The following is a 24873-nucleotide window of genomic DNA, read 5'->3' as shown; positions in this document are numbered from 1 at the left end:
GTGAGGTACTTGGTCTTCTGTTATTTCTGCTAATCTGGATCTGTCATACCAAAACTTTCACCTAGCTAAGACAACTTGCATTTATAGTGTCACATTCAGCTACCAGGACTGATTCTGATAGTTTTGCACCTGTGTCCCAGCAGTGTGTCATACTGAATGGAAGCATTAGACCTTGACTCCACTTTGTACATAATCAGGCTTCTAGCCTTGCTTTTTCAAGTCCCAGTGGGACTTTTGGTTGCAGTTATAGTGTGGTTTGTACCTCTGGTCTTGTGCAAAGAAGGGTTTTCATTAGCCAGAAGTCACCAGTACAGAAGATGAAATCCCAGAAAGAAAAGCCAAGATATAGATAAAAGTTTTTTATAAGTATCAAAAGATAACTTCAAGCTACTGGTTTAACTTTTCTTGTCCTTTAAGACCCTGCCTGTACTGGATATATTAAAGCTTCTGAGACAATCTATTCGGGATCAACGTTCTATCCTCACTATTCCTTGGATTGTGGAGTACCTTTCTCTTGTGGATCATATTGCTCCTTTCCTTGATTATTACAGGAAGGTATTTGGTCTCTTGCTGCAGGTATACAGGTAAGAGCCTGGGAAACTATATATACAAAGAACGTTTCTATGAATGTTTGATTATTTAGTTGAGGTGCCTGATGGTTGAGAATGCATGCTGGCATTGGTTTGAGATTCTTATAAAAAGCTCTAAAGCACTTTTTTTTTTTTCTTTTGTGGTGCAGAGCATGCATACCTTATAGCTTACATAAAGCTCAAAGAGAACACAGCCTAAATTTGGGGATTAATACTTAATTCACATATGTGGTTTGTTCATTAAGTAAATAGAAGTCTTTAAACCCCACTTGATCACTCTACATCTGCAGCTGTGATTGACCTTCAAGCTGCAGCTTGAATTTGACCTTAAACCTACAAGGTTTCTAATGCCTAAATGATTTTCTCGTTTTCTTTCCTATATACATGAGGAAAATTTGAAGCACATTCTAGAGAAGGGCTTGTCTAGTGTAAACTTAAGACAGGATGTTATGCATGTACATACAAAAAGTAGACCTTACTCTCTCTTTAGGCAGACGTGCAGGGTATGTGTACATGATGATACATAGTGTAAGTGAATGGTTTGGAATGTTTTCCTTAATGAAAACTGAGCTGCTGGAAACTAACACTCTCTCTTTCTTCATCTGTTGCATGGCAGGTTAATGATCCTTTCTGAAGACAAGGAGATGAGTTTCCTGAACAAGCTGCTGATCCTTGCAGTTCTGGGTTGGCTTTTTCAGGTAGGGTCTCCTGTGTGTGTAGCTCTTCTGTGAAGAAAAAGCAGGGCCCAGAACTCAATACAAAATAGCATTGAAATGAATTAAAACAATTCAAAACAGTAGTTTGTTGTTTTCATGCAGCATTTTTACACTGGTGTGGGGTTTAAAGAAAAACTGTATTTTAATGAAGAATTATATTCCTCTAGTGGAATTGTGTGGAGCAACATTTTTTTTTTCCAATAGGAATTCTAATTGCATCTGAAACACATTCTGTACTTCCTAATCTGCAGCCTTGTAAGAAAATTGACAGCTGATTCCTGTTAGAACTGGAAGCTTGTGTCACAAAGATGGTGTGCTAGCTGTCAGCCTTGAATTACTGGGGGAGTATATTGTCTTATAGAGGGATGGTGTGTGATGAGCTTTTAAAATTCTTTTGTGCCTCCAGTTGGAAGCAAGGTAACTACTTAGCAAGTAGTTGGAAATGTGAAAGATGCTCTATGGGGAGGGTAAGGAAGGCGGCTTATGTTATTGTGGTCAAAATAAGTCTTTAATTTTATGGAAAGGTTTTCCTCAGGGCAAGAGGATCCTTAGAGCTAGGGGTCCTTTTTTGTGGGTGGCACGGTGGTGAGATTTTACTGTCCTGTTATCAGAAATGGTGGAAGTTACTGACTGCCTTTTGGGTTGCAACTGCTGGGTTTTCTGTTTCAGGTTCCATCAGTCCCTGAAGAGTTGTTTTTTACTACTGATGACAGGCAGGAGAGATTTGTGATGGATACTGTGACATCTGCTCAGGCTTTGGTGAGTTAGTGCTGCAGCATGTCCTCTGAATCTGTGGGTGAAGATGGACCTACCACTTCCTCGGGAGTTGTAAGATTTTATCAGGAACTTCAGGGCAGCTGCACTGAGCATATGGAGACCAATGGATGTGATGCCCAGTTTGTCCAAGTGCCTCAATTGCATCGCATCTGTGTTAAGGGTTGTGAACTCTGTGTTACAGCTCTGGGTTTTCCATCAGGCAGGAGCCATCTCACCTGCTGCAATAATTTGCAGAACAGGTGCCAAGTTATGCTGGAGGATCAGATGCTGTTTTCCTGCAAGGTGAGCTGATAGAACTGTAGCTCTTTCCAGAAATAAGCAAAAGTAATGGTGAACAGAAATAGTAAGGTGGGACTCTAAGAGTGAGGTTGCTGTTTGTGAGGTCACCTGTTTTCCAGTGTCATGATAAAGGGTAGCTGAACTGACAATGGTATGAGCAAGCAGGAAAGGAGGTGAGCTTATGGCATGTGTGATGTTCCAGATAACTCCCAGACATGCAAGGGGGTATATAGTAGTCCATGGAAAAGGGGTATGTATGCTAAGATACACTGCCTTGGTGGATGGGATCTGAAGTTCCTGTTCCTCCCGGGGCCCTGCCTGTGCTGTGTTAATACCAGGTGACATTTCTCCACGGCGTGGTGTCCCAGTGAGTCTGGATGAAGGCACTTGTGGAGGTGTAATGCATAGCAGATGTGCCTCATGTATTTTCCTCCATGGAAAGATTTCTCCTTTATGAGTAGAAGCTGTGGCAACAGTCCTGGTTCCCTTCTTTAACCCAGCTTTCAGCTGGGCTTTGTTAGTGATGGGGCAAAGGCTGAGCTACACTAATAAAATGAAGAGCAGCTCATTCTGTGTAACAGGGCTGGACTGAACACTTGGGCTGCAAAGTTCATAATTTTACTATGTATTTGGAATCCAGATATTGTTTTTGTGGAAAGGTAGCCCTGAAACCTGCCTGTGACTGCATGTATGGAATTTCTGACTTGAAGACTGTTTCTTTCCTGCTGTATCCTTTCAGCATTTCCTTCATTTTCTCACCAGGACTTTGTACCCTTGGTGGATCAGCAGTTACTTTATACCTGCTGTCCCTATCTTGGTGAGTAATTTACTTTTTTTGCTATGTACATAAAATAGATTAGTATGTATTTACTTTTATTTAGTTAGTTGTTTATATTTGTTGTTTGGTACTGTGAGTCCTTGGATCACCTTTCTTACTCCTCACAACTTCAGGTCTCAGTTGTGCATGCAAGAACCTTGATAAAAAGCTGTATTGCAGAAGCTCCTGCAGCTGTGGATAGTATCTGGTGAAACTGTAGGAGGGAGGCTACATAGTCAGGATAGTTGATACACAGAGCTTGAATATGGAGGGACAGGGGAAGTCACCCCTCACAAACTGCAAGGAAACATTGTAAGGATTACGTGCACAACTTCTCTATCCTAGTTATAGGAAGAGGTTGTTGTACTGTGAGGCATGTCTTGTTCCTTGAGCATATTTTTGCTGCCAGGCAGAGGGGAGAAATCCTTTTGTGCCCTGGTGTTTTGTCAGGTTGTTGTTTGAGATAGCTTTTTCATGGCATCTGTCTACGAATGGTAAAACTCCTCTCTGTAGACAATAGAGTCCCAGATGGGGAGGTGGTCCTCTTCTTCTTGGGACTTAGTAGGAAAACTGTATGTTAAACCTGCATCACAAAAGCTTCTAGGGGTGAATAGGTTGTCCAGCTTTTCCCTCACTATTTTCTCCTGAGTCTGTTGGAATTTTGTGTAACTCTGCTTGCCTTGTTGTCCTTGTAGACTTTATGGTTCTTGCTTGCCACACTGAAAAGGAATGTACAAAAGTGACTCTTCATCCTTCTGAACTGGTTCCAGGGAGGATTAGTTCTAGGGAGATTTTTGGAAGCTTCCTCTTTTCAGAGCCTTGCCTGTCTTGATATGCCCTGCCAGTCAAAAGTGTGGGATGCTCCCTCTGCTTTTCTGAAGCTTCTGTTTTCGTAGAAGCCGAGAGAATCTGCTCTGGGAACAGGACTGGAAAAGTGAAAGTCTCTTTCTTGAGTTTTGATATTTATTTTTTTTTTGTCCTTGCTTATGAGGTTGATGACTACTTTTGCATGTTTTCCTGTACAGGTGAGCTGCGTAAACTACTTGCTTCTTTTGTGGCTGGCAGTGGAGGAAAAAATGGTGGTTTTATAAGGAAAATCACTCCCACAGCTGCAGAGTCCTTGGCACCAAAGGCTTCTGTCACTCAGCGGAAACTGCAGGTAATGAAATTAGGGAGTGAAAAGGGGCAGGAGAAATTTGCTTGTGTGGGTGTAGGGTTATACAGTGGTCTCTTAATGCCAGGGAAAGAAAGAATGGACCTAGGCAGCAGGGGAACATTGTGTTTAACAGTCAAGTATCTTTACTCCCTGTTTTTCTGTTACAGTCATGTGTCTGGGATACAGTGTGGGTTCTGAAATCCAGATAACCTCAGTAAACACTCTTTCAGTTGGAACAACTAGTCTTATTTATCTCTTCCCCTCTTCTTTAACATAAAATGTTGGTATGTTTCTGGTATTTTGTTTTGGTTAGATTGTAGCCATGCTTTCCACTGAAAGGATGACCTGTGTAGGAGCCTACAAGATTACCAGCCTGTAATTAAAAGGACTTGTTCTTTCCAAAACGAGCCCTATGTGGTGATTCACTACTAGTAGACACCGTCAGAACTCTCCCATTCTTCCCTTTACAGGTCTTTTGTAGCTTCAGAAACCCTGATAATGAGCTTTGGGTTAAATGGTTAGAAGGGAATAGGGAGTAAGTAATGTACTGGGATGATGAATGCCACAGTAGCAGAAAGTTCTAGTGTAGGCAAATTGTCTTTTAGTACATCTCCAGATGGTAGTTCTGTCTGTTCCTGTGTTGGTGAGAGGAGGATTTGGGTGGAGTGCTCTAACGAATTGTAGTGCTTTCTCTTGAACAGGTAGACTTGGAACAGGCCTTTTTCCACAACCAGCCTCCTTCCCTACGGAGAACAGTGGAATTTGTGGCAGAGCGGGTGGGATCCAACTGTGTTAAGCACATCAAGTAAGTGCTGGTCGCCTGTTCTGTGACTTAAGAAATTACTTTACATTATGATTAGTCAAAGAGTTGATCCTTTAAACTTGCATTTATGGGGGAAAGACGCTTCCCTGAGGGTGAACTGTGTAGCAGAACACCAAGGCTGTGTAAGACTGTGACCAGCAGCATCTGCTGTTATAGAGGGGAATTTGTGAAGGGATGTAGAGAGGAGGGTGATACAACTGTGGGACACTCTGTATATGAATGCAGTGCAGCATTGGGACTTTATAGCCTTTTCAGAACATTCTTGCTAGTGACAGGAAAATCGAATATCAGGAATGACCTCTGGAGGTCACTTGATCCAAACTCCTGCTCAAAGCAGGGCCAGCTTTCAGGTTAGATCAGGTTTATTGGCACCTTTTCCAGTTGGAAGAGTTTCCATCTCTTAAGGATGAGGATTCAGCCAGCCTCTTTGTACCCATGTTCCAATGCTTAATTTTCCCAGGCTTTGTGAAAAACATTTTCTTATATCCTATCAGAATATTTGTTGTTCCAGCTTGTGCATATTCCTGTCAACCTTTAGTAGTGCTCTTCCTGAAAGTCTTGTTCTGTCTTCTCTGTATATTTTCCTTCTCCCTTCAGCTTTTTCTTGTCTCCAGGCTAGGTGAAACTGACTCCCCCTTGTAGGCGTGTGCTCCAGCATCCCAGCTATTTTAATAATTTTATTTTCTCCTGCAGTTACTCAGATTGTCAATGGCTTTGTTGTCCTGAGATCCCAAAGCTGGACACACTACTCCAGATGCAGCCCCACAGTGATGAGGGAAGCAGTAACTTCCCTTGACTTGCTGGCTGCCTTGTTGCTATTGTCAGCCCAGTATAAGGTTGGCTTTCTTTGGACACTCCTAACTCACTCACCTTGTGTTCTGCGAACCCCAGGTCCTTTCTGCAGAGCTGCTCTGTAGCCAGTAGACCCCAGCCTGTACAGGTGCACAGTCAGCTTATTTCTCTCTCACAGTCCTCCTGTGTGGTAGCCCTGCCCTCCAGCTCATGAGCTTGCTCAGAGTTTGCACTGTTCTGTTGTCCAGCTTGCTGCAGCCATTAAATGTTTTCAGCCCCTAAGGAATGGTGGTTGTAGTGGGCTGCTGCTGACTTTGAACTTCTTTGAACTTTGAACTTCTGAGCACTGTAAATTGAGCATACAAGGGTATTGCTGCCAGAAAGGAGACCTGTAACCAAATATGTTTCTTGTAAAACCTAAAGGCTTTTGACTCTTGAGTCTTAGTACTGTGTTGGTGTCTTCATTGCTGTTTTCTTCCGTACATACAGAGCAAGGAGATGATACAGTACTAATTAGTTTTTAGTAGAGTGACTTACTGCATTTAAGATGGGTATCCCCCTAAACTGGGGAGAAGAGCTGGGTACAGTTAGTGTGCACTGTTTCTCGTATTGATTTCAGTCTGCCTGATTGTTCTTGGTTTTGTTGCAGGGCAACACTGGTAGCGGAGCTGGTCCAAAGGGCTGAAGCCATGTTGCAAGATAAAGTGAAGGAGGAGGATGTTAATCATGACAAACTGCTTGAAGAGGTGTGCACTCATCTGTATGAGGAAGGGGCCCAGGCACTCATCAAAGGCAGAGAGTAAGGAGGAAAAGTTATTTAAACTTGTGCCTTCCCGTCTCTTCTTACTGCAGAATCTATAAGCCTAATTTAGCTTGGCCTGTCATGCTCAGGTCCTGGTAATTATAAACCATGCCCTCTGCTCTTCTTAGGGTGAGTGTCTGCTGTGCCTCCAGCCAGTTAATACTGTATTCGTAAGAAGGAGTAAAGGTGCTGTGTGTTCTTCTGCATCCATCTCCAAACAGACATCCACTGCAGCTATTGTATTTCCCCTCTTTGGAAAATTGATATTGCAGCTTGGTTGCTTGTAATTACCCTTTGCTTGTCTGGTTCTTTTAGTTTGATTTATTGCATTGCTACATAATGAACCTCTGAATGTTGTCCAAGAACTTGGACTAATCCTGTGGCACACTTTCTTTCTTTTCTTGCAGGTTTTGCAAAAAAAAAGGTCCTGAGGCAGTAAGGGTGTTGTTGCCAGAAGAGACATCTGCAGCAGTATGTATTTTCACTAAAACTTATTGAAAGCCTTGACTTTAAGACTGGATCATTACCATTTTTCCATTGCTGCTTCACTTATCCCTTAATAGCTCAGGTCAAGGGAATCTATTGATGCACTCATGGGAGGACTGATAGATGCTAAGGAGAGTCACTTCTACTGGGCTGCCTTGCATATTCTGGGTAAAGTGATGCTCCAGCTCATAGCTGACTGTTGTGGCTAGAATGTTATATAAATTGCATTCATCTTGCAATGGTAATGCTTTTGTTCTAGCATCGACTCCCACAAGAGTTGATGAGATTTGGAAAATCAAAACGGGTCGGTTGTATTGCTCAAACCAGCAGTTTCCACAGAGGGGGTGGTGCTCAGTTTAATTGTTGCATGCCAAAATTAAGCTTTTTTCCTCTAGACTTCCTTCTGAATTTTCACAGTGCTGTGGCTGATAGTAAACCTATCATTTTTTACCCTCCCTGTAAAGGTTTTAAGTAGTGCAGAAAACATTGCGGTGGAACTGGCTACTGAGAGAGCCTGTGGCTGGCTCTCTGCCAACATTTCAGGTGAGTCTTTTTACCTGGAACTGGGGCTTCTAACCTGTGCATTGTACTCTTTTTTTTCTGAGATTAAGGGACAGACACTGTTACTAAGTACTTAGTCCTACTAGTTCTTCTTTTAGTGGAAAATATGTGGTTGCTCTGTCCCTCCTTGTTTAGGAATAACAGAAATGATTTCTAGTTCTAAGAACCTTCTTTGGGGATCTTTTGGGCTTGGCCCATGGTAGTGATTTTTAGTTATGGAGTCTTGTTGGGATGGTGGGAGTAAATGCTGTGAAAAGCTTCTTCTGGAAATGTCATCTGGGCTGAAGTTGTCTTAGCACTTCCAGTGTATACAGACAACTGCTCTCTCAAACCACCTTATGGTTCACATGTACAGAGTGCTTCTGAAATCTCCTGTAAAACAAATACTTCTTGGACTTGGGTGTATTTTCTGCAGACTGAAGACAAGTGTTGTCCTTTTACTCTGTAATACTGCTCTGGCAGCTCTTCAGAATCTCTGAAAACCCATTTTTTCAAGAGGTTGTGCCAAAAGTCTGGGGAGGAATGTCCAAGTACCATTTGCAGCTGCAGGAATTTAGTGTTTTGGATGCTGATCAAAACTTATTTTGGTAGAAGACATATGGCTTTTACGTTGGTTGAACTGGTATGATCACACTGCATCAGCTTTGTGCTTTGGCATTGCCTTCTGGCTTAGCTACTGTGTTTGTTAAAGCCACTGAAATATTTTGATGGGAAGTGAGATGAGTTTCCAGCGGTACCTGGCAGTGATGGGTGGCTGCCTTCTACAGCTGTGGGTTAGCACACCCTCTCCACATGTGCCTCTGCACATTAAATATAGTGGGAGGTCAGAGAGAGGGGTTTGAAAATGTAAGCTGTCTTATTTCCTTATTCGCTGTGGTCCTTGGAATGAGAGGCTAAGTGTTTGGAAATTATTCTCTGCTTCAGTGGAGAGAAAAACTGAAGCAGACAGGATTTGTTCTCTGTAGCACTCATCAAAAGGGAAGTGAAGGCAACCTTCAACCGTATGCTGAAAGTCCCAGGATTTCCCTTGCCAGGTGAGGATGCTCTGGAGTTGAAAAGGGACTGTCCTCCAGGCTGTCAGCACTGTGCTCCATTTCCCTCCCAGATCATCAATGAGATTAAGGTACACAGTATTCACTTCCTGGCTTGCCCCAACTCCCTTTCCGTTTTTCACATTGGTGTTCTTGTGGTTTGTTTTTATCATTTAGTGGGGATTTGTTTGTTTGTTTGGGCTTTTTTAAGAGAATGGTCTGTTTTTGAGGAACTGGCTGTGGGGAGTGCTTAGGAAGTATGATGGAAAGTTCTCAGGTTTTTTAAACCCCTGCTTGCTGGGTCTAGATCAGAGTTCCCTGTTAAGAGTGCTATCTCAAATACAGATTTCTGGTAGCATGCCAGTGTGGCCTTTTTGATATGAGTAGGGTGGAAACCACAGTGTGGACACCATAATATTGTGTACAATTTTGCAGTCATTTAACTTATGCACCCCATAAGGAAAAGAAGGATTCTGAACACCTCAATTTTTTACCATTATGTATTCTGCCTATTTTTTTGTTCCTGATTGTCTGCTTGCAGACAAGTAATGCTGGTTATCACTGTCATTGCTTTCCCAGCAACTGTGTGAAAATGAGTTCACATCCTTTAATGCTTTCTTGCTTGTGCTAATATAAAAAGAGGAGGATAAGTTGTGTGAGGAAACCTCTGGGCTGACACTGAAGCTTCCCTGACAATATAAGAGGGCTCTGGATTTCTGTAGTACTTCTACCCTGAACTTGCTGTGCTGTCAGATTTATCTAGAGCTTTCAGAGCTAGGACTTTTAAGGAAGATGAACTTCTTGCCATCATTGAATTTTACTTCATAACATTAGTGAGAACTGTGCTAGAAAATGAGATCTTAGTAAGGTTGTGAAAAATCAGTTTTAACTGTCTTTTGAAATATATATTCTAGCTTAGGTTTTGGTTTTAATGAGGACCCAAGAACTACTTACTGAACTGCTCTGTCACAGGTCCAAAGATCTGTTTGTGGAAGAGTAGGATACTAATGTGTGGGTTACTGTCATCTTTCTCATCAAGGATGTGCTCTGTGTTGCTGTGGGCCCACGGGATGAGGGTGAAGTGGTTGACTATGTGTGGCTGGAGTGCTTGCTGGGAAGGTTGAGTCAGACACTTCGATGCAGAAAGGTAAAAGATGTAAAAAAGCAACAAAATCCCCCTTTGAATCACTTTGAGCTGTCTTGGTACCTGTAAACTTGTTAGTTGGCCTTGCCTCACAGTTGAGTTCAGTTGAGGGGTTTTTATTTGAGCTCAAATGTGGCAATGTTGCACTGCATTTTTTATACTATGTAGATTTGCTTGTTAATTCAGTTTGCCTTTGTGAGTCCCCTTTTCATATATGACATTTTTTTTGTCTTTCAGTCTTCAGTGGTCTCCTCATTACAGCTCTGTGCTGTAAATTGCCTGCTCTTCTCAGATATTTTTATCCCTTGTGAAGCCTTGTTTTGTCCAGTCTGCAATATGGGGACAAAAATACAACTTTTTTTTGTGTTTTCCAGTTCATGTGTCCCACATCAGAACAGCAGCTGGCCAAGTGCACGGTTGAGTTGGTCTCTTTGCTGGGTAAGTCTGTTATGATAAGCTATTTAAGACTGAAATCTGTTATTACAGTTCTCTTAGATCCTTGAGATCAGAGATTTAAGTGTTTAGAGCTCATGGATATTTGATTCTCTTCAGTGTCACCGAGTGTGCACATTTTTTTCCTGTGATTTTGGGTGGTTTTTCTTATTCCCTCTTACATTCTGCAAAACAGAATTGTACAGTGACTAACCATCCTTCTGATCCGTTTCACATCTCTGTTGTTTTTTATTTATTGACACCTTCATTTAAATATGGGATATGTTTTCCAGTATTTCTGCCTCTGAAAAATTGTGGTTGAGTTTGGGCTTTATTTGTAAGAGTAAGGGCCTTTTTCATTTCAATATTAAATTATGTTTTTATGGCTTTTTTATGGAAAGAATGGAAATAGCTTGTTTTCTGTGTATTATGACTCCTGTGAACATTTTGGTTTTTTTCTCTTGCTTTGATGTGTAAATACAATTTTTCTGTGAGCAGGAGCTTGTGTTCTCAATGTAGGTGTTTTCTTCATGGGCAACCTTCTAACTGCCTGGTTTTAAAGCCAGCTTTAGAAGTTTTGTGCATAATTTGTTTTTTCAGAAGGCAGTTCACATCTGAATATTGTGAAATTTATTCTGGGGGCAGCAGTATCAACCTGTCCTGTTCCATTAGACTGTACCAAGGAAGAAGTGGTATCTTCTTCTGTTCATGTTCTTCTGCAGTTAAACACTGTTCAGCTTTACTTTCACTTGTGTGAAGTCACTTAACTCTGCCTATAATCTAAACTATGAACAACTGTTCAATCTTTCTATAGATTTAAATGTTTAACTGTGTTACTCTTCTCTCCTTTGAAGTAACACCTAGGTTCTCTGACTAAATATTAGGCTGACTTTCAAGACTTGGGGCTATATTCCAACCAATTGGTGTTCTTTGTCTGAGGAATATAAATCTCTTCCTATGTCGTACTGTCTGTATAGTTTCAAAGCTCATAATTTTGCATATTTCCAAACTCCAGTCCTCTTAGGTTGACTGGTTTGTACTAAGTGTGCTGCTGAACCAAGATGATGACTGTAAAAGGAAATAATGCAGCTATAGGAGTCCATTTTTCATCCTTTTCTTAGTTTCAGATCGTGTTCCTCTGAGTCTTGGGATCAAATCCCCAGAGAAGAGCCCTGAGAGGCTGTGTGTAAAGAACAAGCCCACCTATGGCCTCCTAAAACTGCTGTTCTCCATCTGGAAGGAGGACTTTGGGACGCCTGTGCCTGTGCAGCTGATCTTCAGCAAGAAGAACATTGGTTATCTTGCAGAAGTTAAGCAGCGAGAGGTAAATCTTATTCCCATGTGTGGAGCAGGCTGGCACTCGTGTAGGAATTCTGCCAGCCCGCAGTGCTCACTGGTGGCTCGTGTGACTGAGGCCAGCGGGCTTTGGTCACTGCTGGCTGGCATTGTTTCTGTGGGGCAGTGAAAGACAGGGATGTGTGCAAATTGCCAGGGGTTCATACCTGCCTGGGGGCTCTCGGGAAGGCACAGTTTTGTTCAGGAGCCAATGGCAAAACGGCTCACGTGGCCTAGGATATTGCAAGGACTGGACACACGTGACTGTCATTGGTTGCATTCTTGTGTCTCTTATCATCTTGCACTTCTGTATGCATGTTGGTGTTATAAGCACCCCAGCTAAAGCTGAAAATCACCCTGTTTAGCTGCAGGCTAAACCCAACTTATTTCAGAAGTCAAAGACATAATCCTCATCAGGCAGGCATTAAATTCTTGGCGTGTTTATAAATTGACAATTTTGAGACTTTATGGTAGGACACAATCAATGTATGAACTAAAGAAATTTTGTTGAGTCATTTTGGATGTTGCTCTTGTTCTCATTGTCACATGCAGATAGATTATGTGCTTGCTCCTTTTCTCCACATTCTGATCCAAAAAGAAAAGTGTGAATTATATATGGATAAAGAAACAAGCACACAATCCATTTCTTTTTGAGTTGTTGGTATTTTCTTCTCTCGTGCAGTGGGATTTGTTCCTTTTCTTGCTTCATGGTCTTGTAGAACATGAACTAATGAGAACTAATGAAATCCAGAGTTGCCTGCTTAGCCTTGAAGAGCTCCCTTGGCCCTCAGTAAGTAATTTTATGTATGTGAACAATAAGTGAAATAAAAAGTAAAGCTACACAAAAGCCAATCCTTGTATTTCTGTTTCATGTAGATAAGGCCCATAACCTTCCCATCTGTGGTTCCTGCTTAATAAAAAGGCAGGACTGGCTTCCAACAAAGCTTGTTACTGTTGCTGGTGTTTGGCTGAAAGCTGTACTTGTGTGACTCCAACATTGCCCATGCAGTGAAAACATTTCCAAGAAAATTGTAAACCAGTTTGGAGACCAGCTGTTTCAGTTACCAGCTCTCAGTTCTAGTTTGAGTGTGCTTGCTGCATTCCAGCTGAGAATGATGTGTTGGGAAGGGTCTTAACTGACCAGTCATGCACTTAAATCCCTGTGCCTCCTACCACCAGTGTTAGAGCAGTGGGAATGTTCTAGAGGAGTCTCACTATTCTGGCCAAAGTCAAAATGTAGGAATCCACCCAAATGCCTTGCTAAAATGGACAGTATTCCAAGGCTGGTGAGCACTTACATGTTGGAGCTGTTTAACCATTTAAATTGTGGCAGTGATCTTGTCTGAGAAGGGTGTGGAGATCAGAGGGAAGACTGAGCATGTCTGCAGGCACTCATCAATTCTGTAGTTTGTCTAGGTTTTTGCAGTGGAAAACCATCAGTATGTTTAACCTTGTAAAATACTTACAGAAAAATTAAGTAAGCCTCTTTGTTAGCATTTGTTAGTAAGAGTTCTCTGGTTTATATCTGTTACAGGATTTTGTAAAAGACCTGAAAAGGGTGTCCCGAGTATTTGTATCGCAACGTCAGATAGAGCCCAGGACTAACCCCTGTGAGCTGACCAGACAATCTCTAGGTACTGTGACCACACAAAGTTAACAGAGGTGGACTCTGTGAACACAAATTACTAATGAAGATGCAAATGGAATTTTCAGTGTTTCTGAAAGGACTTGGAGCTCTTTGCTGGGAGCATACTGAAGATAAGAGGTCACTTTGTGCAAAACCTGCACTGGCCTTTCTGTCCTGGACATTTTGCCGTGGTGACTCTGCTGAAGGATTTACATCAGCAAATGGATCTCCAAGCCAAAAGTCTTTTAAGCACCTTGATTGTGTCTCAGAGCAGCTGTGAGACTCAGAGACACTTTTTGTTATTAGTGCAGCAACAGGCTGTGACCAAACCCAGGAATCAACTCAAGTTACTTTGTGATCAGAGAGATGGTTTCTTGGTGGCTGTCTCTTAACTCAGTGTGACTTCTCATGTTGTCTTTTAACAAAGCCTCTACAGTCAGGGGAAGGAAGAGGTGAACCTATGTGACACGGAGATGTGCCTATATTTATTTTTCATTGTAAGCTCAGTGTTGAAGGTTTGATTTTAATTTTTTTAAGACTAATTTTAAAAGTTAAACCATATCAAATAAATCTACTAGACCATCGATAGCATTATTCTGAAAGGATGTAGATGCTAAAGTGTTTTTCCATCTCTTGTTGGAAACAGAATTTGTAATTTCCCAGGGCTTTTAATAGAAATAAGGGATAAAATATCTGTTTATATTTTTTACTGAAGACAGTATTTTTAAGACACTTTTATAGTTGTGAACATAAATGGCATCTGGATGCTATTCACTGGTTTTTTGTATTTTTTCTTGCCTTGAGTTTGGGTTTTATCAGTCAGGAAGTGCTGCAGCAAGAAAACTACAGCCTGGAAGAGCAGACAAAGTAGTGAAGAAGCACTATGATGTTCCCCAGAGAGTGGGTTTTGAAAGGGACCCGTTTCTTGGAGGACAGTGGGTATTTTCTGCCCTTACAGACAGATTGTCACCAAGAGAACCTCCTGTTCACCCCCTTCTCCCCAAGTATTTCCTTGAACTGGGGTTTGGGGCAGGGAGTGCTGGTGAGTAGCAGAGTATGTTTAGGTGCTCATCAGCTGTCTCATGGGATTCCCTCCCCCTACCCCATAGCAGTGAGGACATGATTTCCTTTTGTCTAGGAGTGTCCTAATACTGTAGGTTTTCCAGAAAGCAAGTTCTGATTTAAGAACAGCCTCTGGACAAGGTGAAGCCCAGGGCTGTTTAGCTTGCTAATTAACTAACCTCTTCCCTGTATGAGGTGAGAAAAGGTAACATCTTGGAGTCAGTGATTTGAGAAAAACTACAGATAGGGCTCATTAGGTAGAACTGTGGCTTCTGTTAAAATACGTGATACAGAAAGAGAAATCATAGAGGCACATCTGGGTCTGAACTGTACTGTGATTTTTCTTGGCTTGTTTACTTGTATTGAAAGATTTGGCAGGTTCCACCTGCATTCCTCTTTTTAGGGGTTTTCTGATGTGAATGAGAGAGTCCCCAAAAGTAGGCATGCTGCAATACAAATACAAATGGAACAATTCAATACAAATTGAACAAGTACACCATATCATGCCATACCTGCTCCCTGAGGCTATTACGTGATGTTTTGCTGCAGATCTCATTTGAAATTGTTGTCATAATAAACATTATTAAATGTCTTGTCTTATGTTCAAGCTGTCAATATAGAACCTCTTGGTACTAGGCTGAAGAACAAAACGGGTACCTTGCCACAAAGCATGGAGCAGAGAAAGTGCAGTACAGACCTCCTGTCTGGCATGCTAGGCTTCTACTGAAATAGAACTCTGCTTTGTTATGTAAGGGAGGGCAGGGTGGTGGAAGGGGGAAGAAGCTGGAATCCATGCTAGTGAAAAAAAGTGTTCTTGGTTCTGGCATGGGTTTTATTTGGATATCATAAAACTTTTTGCATAGATATCATGGCCACAGCCATTTTCATGAACCCAGCATACCAGAATTCTCCTTCTCTAATACAATGTTTGGAAGTTTTTATTTAAAAGGTGACCAAGCCCCAGGAGCAGTTTCCAGCAACCAGAGAACACAGCTGTGCCCTACGGGGCAGGAGACAGTGCTGTAGCGGGACCCAGCAGGTAAGAAACAGCTCTGTGTTCTTACGACACAATGCAGTGGCGCTGGTTCTTGGGCATCCCATGGCCCCCAGGCATGTTTGCTCTGTAAAGCCAGACCCCCCACTCTGTAGCCAAGGCTTGGGAGCAGTTGTGGAGCACAGGTTTTCTGCCTGTGGCCGTGGGACTGTGTGAGAGAACACAACCCTGCGGCCCCCTGGGCTGGCAGCCTCCTCAGCACCTCTGTCCTGGGCACTGCTGCTGGTGCCAGAGGTGCTGCAGGCAGGAGGGCAGGAGCTCACTGAAAGCCAGGGCTTGAGGGTGTGGCCTTTCTTCTGCCAGTCTTTCCTACTGCAAACTCACAGCTCTCAAAAGAAAATCAGGAAATATGGTGTTATTTAGCTTCCTTCTGAATGTGCAGGTCTAGGGAGTGGTATAACAGGACTCGGGAAGAAGCTCCAGCCACTTTTTTTTTTTTAAAATAACCAAATAAAACCCCCTTTGCTTGGACAAAGCACTGTCACAGAACCCAAATTTAAGCAGTGACTGGCTTCTTGATTCTTGTACCAAAAGTTCATATTTCATGCCCATTCCTCAGCAGGTAAGTGGGAGACCTACATCTGTCATCACAAACTTGCCTTTGTGGTGTTTTTCTATCCAGCATAGTTCCACAGATGGGTATTTTAGCTGGAGCAAAATAACGTGGGGCACATTTTCTTGTGTAGAAAATACCATTTATTGTGGATATGAAAATAGCAACCTTGATTTAGGAGCAGAGATGCAACCCTGGGTAGTACAATACAATTGGTTTGACCATCTGCTGCTCAGCACTAACTTACAGGAAGTTGGTTTTTGCCTGTTGTAGATTACCAAATTTGATATCTGCTGGGCTTTTGTTTCTTCTTTCCAAACAAACAAATGCCATACATTAGCAAGTACCATAAAATGTTGTATTTGCAAAAGAAAACATTCATATAAATAGGCTTTTTAGTATCAATTGAAGATTGTATTAAAAAAAAGTTACATTAATTCAATACTGATAAAAATAAAACGTAGCTTTTATAGCATATAAAAACGCTCCAAACCAAGCATATATAAATAACTTAATTTGTAAACGTAGAAAAAAAATACTAAGTATATATAAAAATAAACATCTGATGCACTGTACAATAAGACACTATCCTTCATAGGCACTGTCATTGTTGATCAACAGGCATCCCCCAAGATGTTTTTCCTACAAAAACTGCTTTATCACTAGTGCCGTGTCCAAAATAAAAGGGAAAAAAAGCAAAGCACTGAGCAACTCTTTAGTGGGTTGTATGAAGACCTCCCCTACCTCCTCTGGAGAGCTATGGAAGCACCCTGGGGTATCTCATGCTGCTGGTTTGCTCATTTTTCCTGGGGCTTTAATGTACTGCCTTGTTTGCTCTTCCTTCTGGGTTTCCACCAAAGGGGGAACTTTGACAGGTTACAAATCTGGAACGCTCTCATTTCGCTCAGTTGCAGAAAACTTTGTGACAGGTTATCCATTCTTCCTTGAGGGGCTGTGTAAAATGTGTGATGGTCAAACTGAACCATGCTGTGACTCAGGCTTTTAACAAAGCTTTTGAGCCTCACCAAATAAAGAACAGTAATATACTGGTGTTAAGATTGTAACCATGGTGATCCAAAGATTAAACAAAGCAAATTTGTAAGTTAAAGGTTTTGTTATCCTACCTGATCTACCTGGAGGAAGAAGCCTTGGGTTGGTATGTATCAAAACTGCTATTTTCTTAAGTATCAATTTAAAATAGCTATTGTCTTTTCATTTAAAACTCACTATATTAGTAACAGGAAGTAACATAGAAGCTGAGAGCCAAAATGACACCTGTGCAAAGACAGAGTAAAAGTAGATATTGGCTCTTGAACTCAAAGGTGGGAAGTGCAGCTAACCTCACCATATGCTGGGGAAACGCACCTTGTACTGACAGTAACTGTGTTAAAGTAGCAGGCACTGACTGCAGTAGGGTGGATGTTTGAGCACACATTTCTCACTTGATAAATTCAAAGTGCAAGAGCTTCTCGAACAATGGGGGCTTTTTTGAGCTAATGAAAGCATAACATAGCAATTTTTATTGCTTAGATACATCCAAAGTGATTCTGTACTGTTGTGCTGACAAATTAAATGAAGTTATTTGGATATTTGAGGTGGTTGTGGTTTTGTTTCAATTTAGGAGTATGTGAACCAGCTAGGGATTGTGTTGAACAAACATAAAGCCTGACAGCAGGATTGTGGGACTAAGCTCCACAGAAGTCGTATGAGGTAATTGAATGGGAAGAGTCTGTACTTGCTGCAGTGAGACAGCTGAAGAACAAAGAAATGTGGTAAGACTACGACCAGGCTATATTTTCAGCTCTTAATGCATTTAGGTGAAAGCGTAGAAGGGCTGATAGAAATAGCCATTGTAGAAAAATGTTGGCGCTACTCTTACTTGCAGGATTTAAATTCTAGAAACAAGCTGATTACTGAGTACTAGCCTATCCATGACAGTGTCACTGTGTAGAACTGTTTGGTTTCTTTATTTCAAAGCACCTGATTCTGCAGTATAGTAAAACTGTGTCCTGAGGTATGGTGGTGTCCACTGATGCTGCATAGTGTAGTGGCAATCTGAAACACACTGGCTGCAAGCAGTCAGCCAAATACATGAAAAAATCTATCCAGGGTGTAGGGTGACTAGTGAATATTGCACTGCTTTAACTTCCCTCTTCAAGGGGAAGGAAGGATAGGCAGCCAGCTAAGATAAATCATTTATCTACACAGCCAGGAATTCTGCATTTGATACTTACCTCATCATTAGAAAATGGCTTTGCAGCTCTGCTCAAGTACTTAAGCCATACGGATACTGCTTCCAGCCTAAACTTACTTAAAGAAAGAAGCTGATCTCTGAAGCTGCTTCAAAACAGGAGTTAAGTAATACACTCTAAGATTCTGGCTATTGTAAAGCAGTCTCTTCCTCTGCTCTCTACAGAGCAGCACACCTTTCTTCTCTTCCATGGAGGTTTTCCACTGCTGTCTCCAGGAGGATAGGTTCCCCACTAAACTTGCTACGTTTCTTCTAAGCAGTGTTGGCTTAAACAATTGATCCTTTTTTCTAACTGTACTTCCATATAGTCCAGCAGTAGCAGCCAGGCTCCTGAAGGGAGGCTTGGTGGTGGCTGCCTTAGGAGGCAACATTTTCTGTAACCCTTTCCAACACTTGTGTGTCCCTGTGAGCTGTCAGCTGCTCTTCAGGGCCCGGTGGTGTTGCAGCACTAAGCAGCAAGGAGGTGAGCCAGCCGAGCAATCACCAGGGGCTGCCGCTTCGCCACGGAACTCAGGAGCCTGGTGGGGATGGCCGGGGCACCGAGGTCCACCTGCAGGAATTGGAAAAAGGCTGCATGTTGGGGTTTGTACCTGCTTTTAAACAGAATCCTTCTCCAGTCTGGAAGAAAAGCTCTGATGTGTAACAAGTATGTGTTAGGCACAAAAGTAGTTTACAGCCAAATGCTGTCATTACTGTGTGGTTTGTGTATTTTCCTTCCCAATACTCCACAGACTTTCAAAGCTTTGCTATTTGATGTTGCTTCTGGCAGGTATGACCCACATTGCTTTTGAGTTTGAGCTTGGATTAAAGTTTACTAGTTTGAGACACACAGTGTTACTAAAAATGTGTATGCATACGCTAAAGGGCAATATAAAATACATATAAAAATTTTAAATGCATATATACATTTCAGCTATGCATTGTAAACTGCATGTGCTAATTAATGATATTTTTAAAAATGTATCCTTAAGTTTTAAATAAATTAGTTTAAAGGACTAATGTAATTTATCTCTACATAAGCATTTAAATAAATTTAACCATTAAGGCATTCTCTTCTGGGCATTTTTAAATACTTAGTACCACTGTCTCAAAGAGAGCTTAGTTTTCAAATGAGTCTAAAAAATTTAAATGGAATCCTAATCTTGACTTCTCTTTTGTATCTATTAAGTGTGAAGAATTAATGGCTTTGGTTAGAAACACGCACCAAGTATTTTCCGGCATTTTGAAAATAGTATAACCTAAGTTGGACTTCCTGTGTTCACAGCAAGATGAAAATAGAAACAAGACTCTCCATATTGACTCATCACATGAGAACACAACATATACTAAAATTGCTAATAAACTTTTACAGAAGAGCTTGATATCCAAGGAAGGAGCTTTGGATGCTGTAAAAACTTGGGAACATGTGCTTAAACACAATCCTAGTAAGATTCTCTGCATTGCTAGAGAAGTGTGAAAGAGGCAACTTTGTAGTGACTTCATAAAGTACATGGAGCATAGCATAAGGATTGTATTTTTTGTTGCTTACCAGCTCTTAAGTGTTCTGCTGTGTAACAGCTTTTTGCATTCACAGTTGGACATACAGAAAAATCTTACCTGTGCCATGTAAATAACTCTAGTGATCTCTCTTCCATTCACTATGTCAGGTTCCAGTATCCAAGCACTTGGTAAAATCTCCCCTCTCACTGCTTCTTTACAAGGGTGAGGCATGGATGCATCATAGACAGACTGAATAGCCAGGACAGACAATTTCTCCTGCACATGACAAGGTGTAAAGACGACAATTTGAAAAATTTTATGCATATAGCAATGTTTTCTTTGTTTGCCATGAGGCATATTTCTCACATTACTTAATTAAAAGAGCAATAATTTTTCATGTTATCTATTAAATATGTTTTTGTCAAAATCCTGTGTGTTTGCAACCTGAATATACTGTGTAACACTTGTGTTACTGTCTAATGGGTCTTGTTTGGGAACTGTCATTCACATGAGGGTTTTACACATAAGTCACTTGTGTGGTACTGGCATGGCTTTCCTTTCTGTTACACTGGTGCTTCTGCAAATATGAAGATTGACTTCTTTCTCTCCTTTATCCTTGAACCAGGATATCAGAACAACTCCTCCTCTGTGCTGCAGAGAGAATGTTCACTTTACCTCTTTAGCTTCTACAGTAATGCAGCAGAAATCCCGGGGCTGCTTTAGGTAACATAGGGAGGTATCAGTCACTAAATACACTGGGGAAAAAAAATAAGAAAGGGGAATTAGACTTTGACAACTTCAGCTTGTCACAATTTTTCCCTACCCCTTACATGTAAATACATATTTTATTTTGACTTGTTGCCTGAGAGCAGAGCTCTAGTTCATAGGCTGTAATATATAATTTAAAATGCTTTTTTCATGCCACTTCAGGTTTATCTTTACTTTCAAACCACTGTCTCTAGCTGCACTTCTCAGCAAGATGTGTTTAATATCATCCTTACTTTGGAAAAGTCTTGCAAAGCTGAAGTTTCCATATTAAATAATGAAACTGTTTATTTACACCTGAAGAAATGAAATAAGATGCCTTTAGCTTTCTTCCTGGCTGCCTCCATCCTAATGGTGATGGTGACTGTCATCTGCCGTGTGTGAGGATACTCACCCAGGTGAATGTGGCTGGTTACTTTCTTGTGTATTCGAGCTGTACTGATAGAGCTGTCGTACAGATGCCTCTTGCCAGGATCTCTCACCAGTCCCCACACATAGGGAAGAGGTCTTTCTATCACTCCTGCTCCCAGAAATCCATGCCTTGTTGCTGAAGGGAAGACTTTGTAGTACACCTGCACCTCTTTTTCTGTACACTGATACCTGTCGAAGGCAAATGAAAGGTATTTGCCCACAAGAGAGCCAGCTACAGAGAAAGGCCTCCCATTATACAGGCCTGCCATAAACTTACTTCCACCCAGCTGCTGCTTGGCACATGTAGAGGTTCCTCAGGTTGTGAGAGCATGCTGCCATTACCTTAGAAAACAATGACAAATGTCACCAGCTTCACTCAAACATTCCAGCTGACACCCCACACTCTTCTGCACCCCATGGCTGCAGCCTGGCTCACTTTTACTCATCCTTTAAAATTGTTCAGTGTGCGTGTGTCTGTACCTGACCAATAGGTAACTGTTTGTGATGTAGAACAAAACTTGTCCCACCCATTTTTGCTACGGCTTCTGGAAGGAATAAGTGAAAACTCAGTTTTTACTTACCTCAGTGGTAGCATTAGCCAAGATATGTTTGGATAAATCTTGGTATCCTTTTGTTGAAGAAGAGTTGACGGAAATAGTTAATCCATGAGTGAACCTACAGCTGGTGCCACTTGAAGGAAGAGGTGGCTGAATTCTGCTGGCTTCTGCAGGAAATAAAAAAGCCATAGGGGGAATAAAAATATTTAAAAGGAACCCCACCACTATTCTTAAATTGTAGGGACTTAAGTGCTCCACTGGAGCCCTTAATCCATCTGATCCTAATGAAGGAGTGATAACATCCCTTGCCTAGACATTCTGTGTGTTGGTAATTACACTGCAGTTACATCTTGCAGGACTGAAGTTTTAACGGTTATTGCCACATGTAAGAAAATAAAATAAGGAAGAATAGACAGCTTAAGTCTTGAGGCTAAAATTAAGAATTTGCTTGTACAATTCTATACTCATTGCAGCTTTAGGCCCCACACCCCGTGCTTGCTTCCTTCTTTCAAAATATTATCCTCTATTATCTCAAAACACTGTACTTTGATATTACCACATCAAAAGACCAACTTCAGAGGAAACAAATCACTATTTAATTTTTTAAGAAATTCTAAGCAAGCTCTGGCGACTGGCTGGTAGTATTTTTATGAAGTCATGTAATGGTAGGGACATCCTTGCAATACCTAGATTCAAGTTCAAATTTTGGGATAAAAATCAAAATAAGCAGATGGATGTTTTACTTACCCAATGTAGAATCCTTATGCAATTGCAATGTATAAAGCTGACTATTTCTAACAGTTGAACGACCTCGTGTATCTCTTGAAACCACAGTATCTCCAGAAGAAACCTGATTTAAGAAAGTGCAGAAGTGGAAGCATGTGTTTGAACCAGGAAAAAGAAAGTGTGTTATATAGGCAGTGGAATGTTAGTAGCAAATATGCCTTACAAGGTTGGAAGCCTCTCTTTATCATGAGGTAACACTTTTGTCTTTCTCCTAGTTATGAAATGAAACTGACTTCGGAAATTTAACAAACCAGGTGTAAGGAACTAGCATGGGTGCATACTTCAAAAATGACTTCAGGAAAGTCCATGTTCACACATGGAAACTCTTAAGTCAATGCAGGTATCATTGAGGGAGGCACTGAGAATATCATATGTGATCAGATCTATCAAAAGAAAAGGCCTGTTGTTTCTAAAACATTTGACAGATCACTGATAGTAGTAACTATCTGATTTTTTATCTATGAATTACAGAAAACCCCCTGAAAAATAAGTGTCACTGTCCTTTGCAATTACATGGCAAAATGCTCTCTCACCCCATGTCACCCATCTGTGTACTGGTGATGCAAACTTGTCCTGCTTGATAGCTGTGACAGAATACAAATCATCTCAAAAACCCTCTCTGTTCCTACATTATGTCCCTGTGGTCGAAGCATCAGGAAGCATCAGTCTCACCCACCAATATTTTCTCACCTGCCCCTCCTGGCTGCTGAAGTTACTTGCAGTGTATGTAGCAGTATTACTGCTGTTGTAACCAGATGTTGGGCCAGAGGAGAGGCTGAGGCTGGAGTCTGTGCATAAAGTGCTTGTACTTGCAAGAGTCTTCAGTCTTGCTTCTTCCTGTAATAGGCATCACAGTATTACAAACAAAAAAAAAAAAAAAACAAAAAACCCCACACCAGCACTGAAAGTTGAAAGAGGAGTAATCTAAAGAAATCCACTTTCTTTCAAGAAGTGTTGACAAAAATTGCCATACAGAAAGCATTAAATTAACAGACTTGTTTGAAAGCCTAGGACTATATAAACCACAAGGTGAATGACCCTGTAAAACTTGGCTGTTGGGAATTATTAAAGGATCAGGGACATGGATCATTCATAGAATTATGGGATCAATAAAAGAACTGTAGCAAGAGCCTGCAAGCAAAAGGCCTGTGTGAGAAAGACTCTCCATGAGAAAATTCTTGTGTGAGAACCAAGCCTGAGAAACAAAGAGGGAGTTTTGAAACGATGCAGCTGTCCTGATAAGATGTGCTAACCGGGAGAAAAGGGAGGTGAACTTTGAATTCTTTTAATCATAACATAACGGTAGAAGCTTGCCAATGTAAGTCCAATTATGTAGAAGTAGAAATTTGCTTTGATAAGTTTTAAGCCACTTAAGAGTTAACAAGCTGGTATACTATATAAGTGCCTCTGGATTGCTAATAAACGGAGTTTTGCGCTTATCAACCACATTGGCTGGTCTGCAATTTCTCCCCCCGCCGGAGCCAGGCCTCTCTTCTTTTTACAATTCCAACACTTGGCAGTCTGGGAAAATGCAGCTTTTGCTGTTTTCTTCACATATAAGAGCTCAGACTATCAAAATAATGCTAGGATGCTTTTAAGGGGAAGAAGTTTTATAAAAAGATCTCTTTTCAGTCCCATTTTTTGCTCTTTGTCTACTTCTCAAGCCCCTGACTTAACTTGCTGGTCCAATACAGTTGTTAAGGACTGAAGATTTTCCTTTACCAATGCAACTACTCAATGCTAGAAGACCAAATAAAAAGCTACATAAAAAGAAAATACTGAGAACTTCAAGATTATTTATACTTTCAGTATAATGCCCACCTTCTGTAACTGAGAAAATATTTGTTCCCGTATCCGCCTTTTTTCTTGCTCTGCTCTCTCCCGGAGTTTGTCCCTAGCTCGTGCAATTTCAGTTTTAGTTTCTTCTCGTGCCCTCTGATAGTCTCGGAGCAACAGTTCAATGTCTGAAGGGTGCTGAATGCTTCTTCTTTTCGGTTCTTGAACTCTGTAAGAATGGAAAAGTAAGGGAAAACACACATGATTAATTGAAATATCATGAGAAAATCATATTTCAATTTAGAACATGAAAATCTGCCAGAAAAGCAATTAAAACGCACCATATCAGCCTCCAAAAAGCTTCTCTTTGCTCACTAAAGGCTAAGTAGACATTAGCCTTGGAAAATTACTCAGATTGCAAGTCCAGTTTGCTGCTGAGATTACTACAGTGGTTTCTAAATCAGGTCTCCATATGATACAAGGTTATGGCTTTGGCATATCACATACAAGTTTTTTGTGTTGGGAAATTAACTGTCTCCTGACCACAAAGGAAGCAAAAGTCATTTAGAGAATATGGTGGGGAATGAGAAACTGAAATTCTAAATGGTGAAGTGTTGCAGAGTTTTCTGATATTTAAAATGAAACTGAACTCTGTGGCTTTTAAGCTAGTGAAGGAGTGTCCTGGTTCCTGCCAGGACAGGGTTAATTTTGCAGTAGCCAGGAGGGGGCATGGCCAGGACACAGAGGTTATTCTGTACCACCTGACATCATTGCTGGGGGTGGGGGAAAGGGGCTTTTCTGAGGAGAAAGG

The 24873-nt window shown here is 41.2% G+C and overlaps 2 protein-coding genes across 2 annotated transcripts in view; one reads left to right on the top strand and one right to left on the bottom strand.

Moving 5' to 3' along the window:
* The window catches only part of CDAN1 (codanin 1), a 32659-nt gene extending 17933 nt beyond the window's left edge, over positions 1–14726 (top strand). Inside the window, exons 14-28 of the mRNA XM_082284304.1 lie at positions 418–584; positions 1207–1288; positions 1976–2065; positions 3125–3179; positions 4205–4338; positions 5037–5140; positions 6600–6749; positions 7160–7223; positions 7703–7781; positions 8765–8922; positions 9870–9977; positions 10349–10412; positions 11528–11730; positions 12424–12531; positions 13276–14726. Of these exons, the coding sequence (XP_082140430.1) occupies positions 418–584; positions 1207–1288; positions 1976–2065; positions 3125–3179; positions 4205–4338; positions 5037–5140; positions 6600–6749; positions 7160–7223; positions 7703–7781; positions 8765–8922; positions 9870–9977; positions 10349–10412; positions 11528–11730; positions 12424–12531; positions 13276–13398 (1689 nt within the window). The 3' untranslated portion in view covers positions 13399–14726. The remainder of the gene's footprint in view (positions 1–417; positions 585–1206; positions 1289–1975; positions 2066–3124; positions 3180–4204; positions 4339–5036; positions 5141–6599; positions 6750–7159; positions 7224–7702; positions 7782–8764; positions 8923–9869; positions 9978–10348; positions 10413–11527; positions 11731–12423; positions 12532–13275) is intronic.
* Positions 14727–18271: 3545 nt separating this feature from the next.
* Positions 18272–24873, bottom strand: part of STARD9 (StAR related lipid transfer domain containing 9) — a gene marked incomplete at its 5' end in the record, with an annotated part of 99635 nt that continues 93033 nt past the window's right edge. The window contains 9 exons of the mRNA XM_082282933.1: positions 18272–18838; positions 19885–20043; positions 20443–20522; positions 20927–21132; positions 21221–21285; positions 21525–21667; positions 22248–22350; positions 22977–23123; positions 24108–24291. Of these exons, the coding sequence (XP_082139059.1) occupies positions 18737–18838; positions 19885–20043; positions 20443–20522; positions 20927–21132; positions 21221–21285; positions 21525–21667; positions 22248–22350; positions 22977–23123; positions 24108–24291 (1189 nt within the window). The 3' untranslated portion in view covers positions 18272–18736. The remainder of the gene's footprint in view (positions 18839–19884; positions 20044–20442; positions 20523–20926; positions 21133–21220; positions 21286–21524; positions 21668–22247; positions 22351–22976; positions 23124–24107; positions 24292–24873) is intronic.

The sequence above is a fragment of the Coloeus monedula genome (genome assembly GCF_965178545.1).
Source record: "Coloeus monedula genome assembly, chromosome: 6".
NCBI classification, from domain to species: domain Eukaryota; kingdom Metazoa; phylum Chordata; class Aves; order Passeriformes; family Corvidae; genus Coloeus; species Coloeus monedula.
Note: the sequence above shows the minus strand (reverse complement) of the source record. Positions and strands in the feature narration are given on the sequence as shown.